Here is a 12685-nt window from a genome sequence, read left to right on the forward strand (position 1 = left end):
CAATTACAGCTTAGTAATCAAAAACCGATTTGAAACTTAACGTATTTTTCAAAGTGTGAATTCGATTTTGAGCCGAGCGTATATTAACCTTAATTAGCGTATGCGATCCTTTTATTTTTAATTTTAAGATCGATTGACCGATTAGTTAAATGTATTTTATTTGAAAAATATATTCACGTCGGTATAAATTGAATGTAAAATATTCAATGAAATATAAAAATTCATATTCTACTGATGAGCACAGATTAGTTCATTTTTTATCACGGACTGAAATACAAAAAATACAGCTCTCTATAATTTTAATATTATATTTATAATTAGACCGTACGTACAGAATATTGCGAAACGTATTCGCCAAACTCCAGAATCTGATTCAGGAGACCAAAATGTGAAAAAACGTTCTGATCGACGTAAGTCCTACTTTACTTTGTTTTCCTTCTGGACGCCATTTTGTGATTTTCAACAAAAAATTATTTCTCAGGAGCCGGTAAACCTACAGTAATTAAAATTTTATAAACGTCACCTTAAAAATTGGCGGCCATCTTAATTATTTTATTCTTCAATATCTTTGTGTTATCTTTATATCTTTATATCTTTATATCTTTGGTTATTTGATATAATTTTTACTAACACAAAATTTATTAAGCATTTTATTTTGAAGAAAATGACACCTCATTTGTAAAATTCCGTTGACAAACAATCGAGTTATAGCAGACAATTAACCCGGCAGTACGCTTTTGCTAGCTGATAATTTTTTTGTGTGTTTCTATTTTCTCCATTAATTATAATAAAAATTATTAATAACACATAATAATATAATAAAAATTATCAGCTTTTAATATTTTATTCCTTCTACGTTGTATGCTTGGAAATGCAAAAATGTTCAAGGAAACATTTATAAAATTATTATAATAGTTCTTTCCTTTAATTCTACAGTCGAAACATTTTATTTGCTTGCCTATGCGTGTGTGTGTGTGTGTGTGTGCGCGTGTGTGTATATGTATTGAAATATAATGGACGCACACTTATATCACAGTCACAAAAACCAAAAGAGAGAATATGAAGAGATTTGTTAGTTATTTATGTTACATCGTTTATATTACAGAGCATGCTTACTCACTTATTATATATATATCTCTCTTTCTCTCTCTGCACAAATGTATATATATATATATATATATATATATATACATTAAAACGGATGAACACGTGCACATGAGATACAAAACATCACCCTTGAGTTTTTTTTTTTTTACTGGACAGCTGTCATTCTCTCTTATAAGAGATGATTTATGTCTTTTAGTTGCGGTGTCCCTTTTTTTAACGGTAATGTTTTATACTACTCTAGTCTGCAGTTACTTCATATATGTACTGAATCAGTCGTATTCTTCCTAATAAATACAATAACATTTCATCAAAGATACACAAGTATTCACTTCCATTTGAATTATTAAAAAAATCAACATAATTATTTCTTTTAATCTTTTCTCTATTTTTTCATTAAAAATATTTTTTTTTCGGTTGCGGACCATTTCTGAACTAATAACTGTAGATGATTTATAAAAATATAAGATAAATTATAATTTTCAGTTATTATTAAATAATCAGATGTTCCACCATCTTTATTACATATACACATTTTTAAAAGTACATAGAATTTTATTTCATGTTTAGAATTTTATTTAATTTTTTTTATTTTATTGAATAATTATTTATTGTAAAATTCTTTTTACAATCACGGGTTAATAATTATTAATAAATTAATATATTTAATTAAATTAAAAAAAAAAAAAACATGTTAAAAAATGGAAAAGGAGATGATGTCTGATTCGAACCGATATGCCTTTTCCTTATAGATCCAGATATTTCATAAATTAAATTGTCCTTTAGGTAATCTAGAACCGATGGAAAAAAGTACCACTTGTGATATATCATTGAAAAGCTCTCAATGAAAGCCTATTACTGCAGTTAAGAAAAAGTCCAAAATTAAATTTGTTTTGAATTTCGGGCTTTTTTGGACACTTTTCATTCAGTGCAATCACCATTCATTGTCATTTTGGACACCATTCATTGCAATCAAAAGGGAAGGTAAACAACTAGATGTTACAGCAGTAATAAATCCAAAATTTCAACATACTACGGCTAATCGTTTTGTCGTACATACATACATACGTACGTACAGACGTCACGGCGAAATTAGTCAAAAAGGATTCAAGGATGGTAAAATGGATATTTCGATAAAACGTTAAAGAAAGTAGCATTTCAAAATATATAGTTAAAAGAAGACAGATTTATAGGCCAAATATTAAGACATACTGGAATAGTGGCTCTAATATTAGAGTGACTTGTAGGTGTGAAAAATTGTGCCGGCAGGCAACGTTTGGAATACGTAAAACAAATTGTTAGAGATGTAGGATGTAGGGGGAATACCGCAGTGAAACGACTGGCACTAGATAGGGAATCTCGGAGAGCCGCATAAAAGCAGTCAAATGACTTAAGGCAAAAAAAAAAGATACAGATAGGACACGTTTTAAAAATATTAAACGGTTTTGATTTAACTTTTTAAAAAGCATTAACCAAATTATTATCGATTATTTATTTGAAGAAGTTTACGAATTTGAATATAGATCAAAGATATTCAACAATCTATTTAATACGCGCTATCGGTTAAAAAATATTTGAAGTTACCTTTTTATAATTTGATATAATACAAAAATCTACTTATTCATCGGCAAAACCTCACAATATGATGCGGTATGAAAAGTTTATCGATGCAGATTTGGACGATTTTTAAGTAATTTATTAAAAATCCTGTATTTTAATTTTCGTTTCCTTCTACAGTTTAAGCGACGTTTAAGCTAAGTTTATTTTACTCTCGCTTATATAAGATCACTCGGACTTTCATGCAAAGTATTTGGAAAAAGTTCCGTTCCGTGTTACGGTATAGAAAATAGTTTAAATGAATGTGAAAACCTCCAAAATCGGTGTCTTTTAATATTCGTAAAAACTGTACGTAACGTGTAGATCCCATTACACGTATAGATTAATGTATCGATTACCACTACAATCGTCTTTAGTAAGAAATTCACATCCGATTGATTTTATACATTCGGTGGATTTCCGATAGTTAGTTTATTTATTTCATTGTTCACACACACTCGCGCGCGAATTCTGGAAGATCTGTATATGCGATTATGACTTCTGTTTTTTTTTGTGTCTTTCCTATCGGATTCTTTAACGTGCAATACTCATTACATTCTTTGAGCTATTATGACCGTAGCGACTTCATCCGGGATTTAATTTACGTTTTTGTTTACGCCTCTTTCCCCCCTGATCAGTCGTTTGAATTCGTACGAGATAATGAAAAGAAAGGGGTTCTTACTTATTCACCTGTTTGCAACCGTCATCCGTAATCTGCATTTAAAAAATATAGCGCAACAATAATCGTTTAGGTTACAATATTAGGAGAGCGGTTACTTATTTAAAGGACGAAAAGAGCAAAAAACTGTATCTACAATTTTTAACTTTTCGAAATCGAGAAAAAAGAGCCGGTACGATACGATGCATAGCGGTCTTCCCGCTACGAGAGCTGAATTTAAAGGGACTGGTAAAATAAGAGAAACGAGGAGTACGGTAAACATTGACACAAGGAGAAAGAAGTAAGGAATACACGGAGGACCCGTATATAACAAGAAACCCGAGGAAATAAACGTAGAAAAGGAACGTAGAGGATAAACAACCGTCGATATTAAAATGTGAAGTATAGAAAGAAAATTAAAGAAATGAATAAAGAATCGACTGGAGTAGACGAACTTCCCCTACAATTTTATAAGTGCTTAAATTATGCGGTTATTAAATAAATTGTTTAACAATGTTACAGGATATTTATTTATTGATCGTTGTTAAAAACTTGTAAACTTGTTTATGAACAAAATAAAAACAATTTCCGTCACAAAAAAAAAAAAATTAAAATTAAACAAATGTTTTTACATTTTATAGCAAATCTTTATCTACGATTACATTAGACTCAGAATAAATATTTAAACTAATACTACAGAACGAGCCTGCGTTTAGAACAGCATCAAAATCTTTTTTTCCTGTTTAGCCTCCGGTAACTATCGTTCAGATAATACTTCAGAGGATGATATGTATGAGTGTAAATGAAGTGTAGTCTTGTACATTCTCAGTTCGACCGTTCCTGAGATGTGTGGTTGATTGAAACCCAACCCCACCAAAGAACACCGGTATCCACGATCTAGTATTCAAGTCCGCGTAAAAATAACTGGCTTTACTAGGACTTGAACGCTGTAACTCTCGACTTCCAAATCAGCTGATTTGGGAAGACGCGTTCACCACTAGACCAACCCGATGGGTAGCATCAAAATCTGTTACCTTTTTCTTTTACGTGAAAAAGATATTTTATAAACCGATATTTTTATAGTCGTGTAAAACTAAACGCTTGTATTTAAGTTTATATCGTGATTTTTAACAAAGTATCTGACGTCGATGTTCGGCGAGGAAATCAACGATCTACAGTTTGAACTTTCTTGTCTCGATTAAAAATGTAATGAAAAAAATTACGATACAAAATAATTATTACGTCATTACCGCGTATCTTTTTTGATAGATATACCGCAACTTTATGGAGATGAAGACTTTATCGAGAATGCTTTTCTTTATTTCTGAACAATTAAGAAAGTAGCTTAATCGCTATTTATTTTTTGTTTAGTCTCCGGAGCAACGTAAGGTATTACTTCAGAGGATGATGTGTATGAATGTAAATGAAGTGTAGTCTTGTACCGTATCAGGCCGACCGTTCCTGAGATATGTGGTTAATTGAAACCAGACCGCCAAAGAACACCGGTATCAACGATCTAGTATTGGAATCCTCGTAAAAGTAACTTCCTTTATGTTTATCGTGAATCTGTATCGGTTTATCTTCACTCAACTAATAGTTACCAATATTTGGAGGGAAAACTAAATTTGTACCTTTAGTTGTAAAATAAAAAAATTCCACTTAGAGAATTAAAAAAAAAAAAAAAGAAAAAGAAAAAAGTAGGATCTCGAATGCAGTCCTTTCATCTCTATTTCTTTTCCGACGTGATTAACGGGAGAAGGAAACCAAAAAAATATTTCATTCAAAAAATTTTTTTCCGTCAAGTAATAGTTCAATTTTACAGATTCCATTGCACTATAATACTTTTATATTAGTGAGATATTTCGTTGTGCAATTCATTTTTTAAAAAAGTCTATTAAATGTATAATTTCGTGATATTAATATATAAAAATTAGCGTTTTACAAAATGAAATAACTTTTGAACGAGGTAACCGTTTTTTCTAGTTTTTTTTAAAACGATTGATAAGCTACAATTGTTATGTCGGTATTATCACCGAATTTAAACAAATAACATGAGAATTTTATAGAGCGTATTTCTAACATAATGTGCTACGTACTAAAATATTGAAGCGAGTGTGTTTTTGTGATAGTTTTTTATAATTATTGCTTCCAAACATTCCTAGTTTTAGCAATAGTAGGCTATAATGGAATCGAGGATAGACTGAAAAGAACTGTAAAAAAGTTTATGTAGCAAATAAGTATAAATTTGTGAAATCGCCATTAATTAAAAAAGAAGTAACTACCATAAATATTCGTCTGATTATAATGATGTTTATGAACTCTTAAATATACGTAAAAGCGGTTACTATTCGTGTAGATAAATCAACATGTAAAAACCGTAAAGTTAGCGGGTTGCAAATAAGATCTAATGTTTAACGTAACGACAGTATAAATGTGCATATCGGTGTAGCAAAGCAGCTTGAAATCTTTTGCTCCCTTTGTAATTTTTCAAAACATTTTATAACTCCTCGGAAATTACAAATTTAGATACAAGTGCTAAATTGTTTGACATTAATATTAGGTTAATCGACGGGCTAAGGTGCACAGGTAAAGAGCATCCTGACCCCGAAGGGGAAGATACCAACCACGTGTTGTTTCCGGTCGCTATGCCACCCCCACCATACCTTGTCATGATGGGCTTTACCGGAGGTCATCTTCAAAAATCTCGGCGGTAGACATATTCCAGTCTCGTCTCGGCCAGGATGCCGACGATGCGAATGCCGTAAGCGATATTCCCTTCGGTGTACGTCTAACAAAGGTGGACATGTAGAAACAAAACGCATCTCGGTTAGCCGTAAAAAAGACTGAATACGCAATCGCTGAGCGAGGAGGTTAAAGAGAGTCCGACACGCAACATGAACTAAAACTAAAACAAAAACTAACAAAGACTATAACTGCAAAGAATTAACAAAAACAAAGAAACAACAATAAAATTAACCCCTTCGCAATCCTTTCTTTTCCTCGATAAACTATGAATTCCTCTACTGTAGACCGTTCGGTCTGCTTAAGATGCAAATTCAGTCCTGACCTGAGAGCGTCCGGTCGACAAACGATCTCGTTACGCTTGTCATCATATTTCATGCGTATTACACGCTTCTCGTATAGCACATAAAAAGCGTCATCTAACACCCGGCATTGCGGGCATAAATTCGCATCGACCAGGCCGAATCTCGCCAACTTGCCCCGAAAATCATAGTGTCCCGAAAGAAACTGTGTGACATACTTTTTTGGGAAAATCCAGGAGTGCGGCCGCAAGCACCTTATATCTGGGAAGAGATAGTGCGTATACCGCCCGTCTCCTGTTTCATCCGATCTAGCTTGCCGTAATCAAATCCGTGCTGCTCGATTTTCCGGATTTTTCGGAAGTCAACTCGCCCGATATCCTAGCAGCGTAGATTAAATTTCAATTCTTGTCGCGTCTCGGTACGAACGGTACAGTCGTTTCCTTCTGGAATGTGTTGCGTGTTGGTTAGTGTTTTATCTGTATTAATGAATTACGTTAAACATTGTGAAAGAAAATTTCTAATTTTTTTTCTTTGTTAAATTTTTTATCGAGTTCTAATGTAATAAAAAAATCTGAAAACAGAATTATTTCTGATGCACGCCTTACACACACAACTTAGTATAAAATATTTATCGGTCTATTTAAATACAATATTTTTTTCCTTTATTTAAGTCGTAGATTCTAAAAATGCGCGTACACATACCGTATTTAATTCGTGTGGGTGTGGCGGTCCTCTGCGACGGTCGGCACGAACTAAGTTAATATAATTTCACAAATTATATAGAACAAGTTTCGCTTGTACGGTCTGCAGACCGGTGTAGCCGCGAAGCTTAACGCATCAGTTACCGAATCGACCGGGCGATCGAATTCGAAACCCGCTCAGAGCGAGTTCCTTTTTTACACTCTAAATATTATTAATTTATTTAATTCTACCGCTCACCTGTGACATCACAACACAGGAGAAGACTGTAACCGAATTTTACGGTACGGGGGTGGGATTTTGCAAAAGATATTTTTTGCAGATATTGTTATTTTTTAATCGTTAACTAATACGCCTGAGAAAAATTTGATTTAATCGGGCGAAAACTCGAGATGCTGAGGGTGACCTTGCCCTACAGCCTCGACTCCTTGACTTTTTAAGTTAAAGATTTAACGGCTTCAAAGCCCCGTATATAGAACTTATCTGATCAAGTCTGATTAAAATCGGTCTGATAGTTTTGGAGAAATAAGGTGATTAAGAGACCAACATTAAACACATAAATACATATACACGCGCGCGCGCACTATCGTACAAACATCCGGAAAATTTCCATCCGCTTTTTGGTTGTTTGGGTTCCTCAGATGTCAAAACCTAAAGATCGAGTGAAAACCACGTATGCCTAATTCGGACCGATTACAATACGCTAAAGCTCTGCTATACAGCTGCAATGTACGTAAAGATAACAAGGTGCAAGAGATACTAGTTAGAGTAGCCTTCTCTGAGGGCAGTGATGTTAAAGCCAGCCCGTATATCGAGCGTAGTGAAAAGTGTTCATTTTCAGCTGAATATTAGATGATTTTTTCTGCGGACTCGGCATGTTGGACTCGATGTAAAAGACAATAGGAAACATTTCAGTCCTTGGTAAATCTGACACGGGATGCTAGTTATTCTTGAGGATGGCTTTACCATTTTTAGAATTAACTTGTGATTCATGTCAGGACATCCACAACTTTATGCTCTTATGGAATTTAATCATACATACGAATGCATAATCATATTTGCTGTACAATTTTTCAAATACCAGGGAAAAGAAGAGTATTTAAAGAACGATTGAAGAACTTAAGTAAAATATATACTAAAATGGCAGAGCAAAGAGGATGAATATATTTCGGGTCCATCAAAGAATTATAATTAAGTCGACAAATGACTTCTTCAACATCATTCTAAGTAAAATAATGTTACTGCAGCCATTGTTACGGTTGAATATAATTTTAATCTAGGAAAAATCATTGTTAATATAGATACTCTCAAATTTTTTTGTAAAATATCCAACCGTTGTAAGATCTACCGTTGTCATTTTTATTAGCGACTTTAAAAAAAAATCTTTATAATCATTAGATGAAAATTCCTCAACTTTAACAGTATAATTTAATAATAAATTTTTATAACTTAAAGAGTACTACGTACGAGGGGACGCTGAAAAATTACTTTGGTTATTCTGAAATTCAAGGTCAAACATGATGACACTTAAATCATTTTTTACGAAAATATAGTTTTGTATATCATATGAAAGAGCATCAAATAAGCTTTAAAAAGAGAATATGTTTATCATTCTACCTTAGTAAGTAGCAAAGTAATATTGTTGAACTAACACTCCTACATCAAGTCAAAATTTTCCATTTTCCGGCAAATCTGAAGATCTGTAAAAATGAAACGGTTTATGAGAGATCTGAAATTCATTATTTTCTCAAAACTAATTCATACAAAATTTTATGAAAAAACCAGTCGTTCAAGTCGTGTGCCTTGTTGATTTAACATGGAATGACGTGTATGGTAACTATGGTAAATATATTAGGTAACGTTTTACAAGTGTTTCAAAACCTTGCAAATTAAACTCGCCTAATAATAATTTAATTGTGACTGCACAGTTAATGTGTATGGTGAGTGAATTAGAGATACATTTATTTTAATTTTATAAATTATACAAATAATCATAGACATATTTACTTTGTAGCATTAATTTTTTGTTTTTTATTACAGCAAGTAGATTTAGTACGACTGAAAGAGGAACCGCTGTATGTTATTAATGGTGATATTGAAAAAGATCCTTTAGCGATTGAAGAGATCGACTCTGTTAAATCAGAAAATTTAAAAGTTGAAAATGAAATGGTAAGTGTATTAGATTTTGTATTCCTTGGAACACCAATTACCCGGATGGACCTTTGCAAAGGCAAAGCTGGATAACTGGAAAGTGTAATTTAAAAAAACAGTTATTATACATACCGTAAATATCATTTTAACCTTTTCCCATCACAATGCTCCGCGCTTCTTAGCGCTCCGCAAAAATAGTTGGTATCTGATTGCCTCTCTTCATAGTCTTATGCTACCCTCTTGTGAAAAAATTTTCAAAAAATTACAGTATATTAACGAGATTTAACAGATTCTGACAAAAAAAAAACCTTACGATTGGATATTTTTTATGCCTGTAACAACAACAAAATTGAAACCGTACAAAAATTACGATAATTTAATTGCAGAATTTTTTTTGCGCATTTCTACCGCGTTTTTTATTAGCGAATTTTTTTTTTTTTTTGATTTGTGTTTATGAAACATAGTTTGCTGATTAAAAAAAAATACTTTCAAGGAAATCGGTTGAAAGTTGGGCAAAACATGATGAAAAATCCGTGTCATAAATTACAGATTAATTAGCATATCAGTTTCGAGAAATTTTTATAGTTATTTATTTTTTCTTAGCGTTACATATAATGTAAAATTTATTTTAAAAATTGTAAGACTTTCTTAGAGCATTTATTACGTAAAAAAACTTTTTTTACAACAGAGTATTGCTGTTACACGCCACGGGGGGGGGGGGGCAATAGAGTTCATGAAACGCATAATAATTACCCCAGTAATTACAAGCTATTCGGTACAAACAACAGGTATTTTTTATGTTACTATGTATATAAAATCGTAATATATATTATATATATATAATATATAAAATAAGAAATTACGAGCGCGCACTAGTTTTTACACCAACATATAAATCGCAATATGGGAGATTCCCCAAAAAAACAAAAGAATGAAATAGATGTCAAATAATAAATAACCTAAACAAATAAAATGAAGTAATAAATTTATAAATAAAAAGCTCTTACCCCTAGTTGGTGATATTTTGGCGTGTGTGATACACGAGAAAGCATCCGTCTATACAGAGTGGTACCTCACAAGCCACACACCTCCAGACTGATCTTACGCGAATGCCGTTTGCCGAGCACACAACGCATTGTCTAAAACTGTTTGTTCCCTCACGTTTAGGAAAATGTCTTGCTTCACAACTTTCAAGACATAAAAATTCACGATTTCTTACATAAGATCCTCGTGCAGAAAATCTCGTAGGAGATGATGAAACAAGCCCTTTCAAAACCTCATTTCGAAACCATCAGAAGGATTGGTTCTTCTCCATCTTATTGCCGTATTATTTATTATTTATTGTAAGCCGTATAAGCATTGACAAGGAGCATATCAAAAATGTGGAAAAAGAGCATATCAAAAATGTGGAAAAAAAGTTTTTTCGTCCATTTTGTCATGCGCCTATGTAAGTAATAGCTTGAAGACAGAAGATCAGATTGATCAACAGCCCCCATATAATTATTGTAATCTACAATCATTACAGGTCTCACGACATTTTCTGTACCATGAATTGTTACACTGTATTTACCCTCTTCAGCAGGCCCGTGAATAGAAGACAGAAGTGTTACCATTCGCTTGTCATTGAATAGAATACAAGATATTCCATCCAGTGTCGTACGACAGGCTAACCGGTGTCTGGTCAAACCTAATTGTTTACGTCTGTTTCGTGTGAATTCAGCTGGCATTCCAACACGATTGGATCGAGCTGTTCCATCAGCTAGAATTCCCACATCTTTCAGTCGTCGATATAATTGCAGGGATGAAAAAAAATTTTCCATATACAAATGATATCCACAATTTTCATAACCTGCAATTAGATCGATAACTGTACGTTCAGTAATTGTTTCGTTTACATTTTGTTCCTCTCGTTGTCTCCCTACAAAAATTTATATTTTTTTAGGATCAGTCAAGTATTTCTAAGTGACACAAGCTAAGTATGCTGGGAATTATGGTGCAATTTCCACCTGCCTGAGTCTGTCTCTGTGCATAGTGCCTTGTAAATAGTGAACTTTAATGGTTTCTTTAAATGGTTTTTCCTATTGGGTGGCATTCATCACAGACATGCCATCATAGTTAATAGATACAGTCATCATTACCTCTATCTTGCTGTGAACTTGCTAGGCTTTCTAAGATTGGGGGTTTTTGAAGGGTTTTCTCTACCCTCTTTGAATCTTTTAAACCATTAAAAAAAAAAACGTGTGAAATAAGGTGTCATTAACAGTTTCTAACATTAGTAGGTTTTCCCAATTTTTTGATTGAATTTAATGCACTTAAATTGTTCCTTCCTTTTTGCTTTTAATTAAATCTCATAAGCCTTGTAATCCATTTTGATCAAGACAAAAGTAAGACATTATTGTAAGTAACGAGATCAGAAATATTGTATGCAATTAATTGTCATTCTTGGCATGGCGATGGACATATTTAAAGGATTAAGAATGAGGAGAAGAGAGTACAAAGAACAATTGCGGCAACCTAAGTGTATGAAAGGGGACAGGTACAGATAAGGACCACAGAATAGAAGGAATGGACAAAATAGCAGATGCGGTTGGAAAAAGTAGGGTTAATTACTTTGGACACTTACACCAAATGGATGGAAGAAGACAAACTAAAACTATTTTCTATTTAAATAAAATAACAAAAAAACTAGTGAATGGAGAAAAAAAATTAATCATATTGTAGAGTTGGACATTAAATACAACAGTTCTGGATAGAGGAACAGTCAAAATGTTTGAAGGTTTTCAGGATAGTTACAGAAGAGGAGGAATGGTTAACTTAATGTAGAGAATGGAAGCAGTGAGTCGGAATGAAGTACTGGGGGGATGTAAGATTGGGAAGAAGAGTAAAGTTAAATAAGGATTGTTATACATGGTACATAAATAGCTTGAATGAAAAAACTGAAGAAAAAAATAATTACACATTAATTGAGGCAAGACTAGAGTTCCTCTCCCAAAACTTCCAATTTCAATAGTCATATTATATATCCTTTTTTGCCCGACTGATTTTTTTTTCTATAGAATAGATTTCAGTGTTTTTTTTATTAGACCTCGGATAATTATTATCTATAAGGATCATATGAGCAATATGTAAAGGTAAAGTAAAAATTGTGTGACAGATAAGATTAAATTCTTGAGAATATTTAGGTATTGGATACCAGAATTATAATTACAAAAAAAAAATACAAAATATAAAAGATGATAAATGAAATTGTTGATGTATTACTGTGTTGGTGAGTAGGGGGTAGGAATACTGAATAAATGGAATGCAGATGATGGACAAGAGTTGGGTTGGATATATATATATATATTATCTTGTGATTGCAGTTTGACAAGTATGTTGAGAGATATCATATCATAAAATTGTTTCAAGTATTGTATTTATTCTAGTAATTCAC

General features: G+C 32.6%; 1 protein-coding gene across 2 annotated transcripts in view; it reads left to right on the forward strand.

The window, feature by feature from the left end:
- LOC142322390 (uncharacterized) overlaps nucleotides 1–12685 on the forward strand; it is a 49636-nt gene that overhangs the window by 22747 nt on the left and 14204 nt on the right. For both annotated transcript variants that reach the window (XM_075361427.1, XM_075361426.1), the window contains exon 3: nucleotides 9142–9270. In XM_075361427.1, coding sequence (XP_075217542.1) covers nucleotides 9268–9270 — 3 coding nt within the window. In that variant the 5' untranslated portion in view covers nucleotides 9142–9267. The remainder of the gene's footprint in view (nucleotides 1–9141; nucleotides 9271–12685) is intronic.

This window comes from Lycorma delicatula, chromosome 3 (assembly GCF_047948215.1).
Source record: "Lycorma delicatula isolate Av1 chromosome 3, ASM4794821v1, whole genome shotgun sequence".
NCBI lineage: Eukaryota > Metazoa > Arthropoda > Insecta > Hemiptera > Fulgoridae > Lycorma > Lycorma delicatula.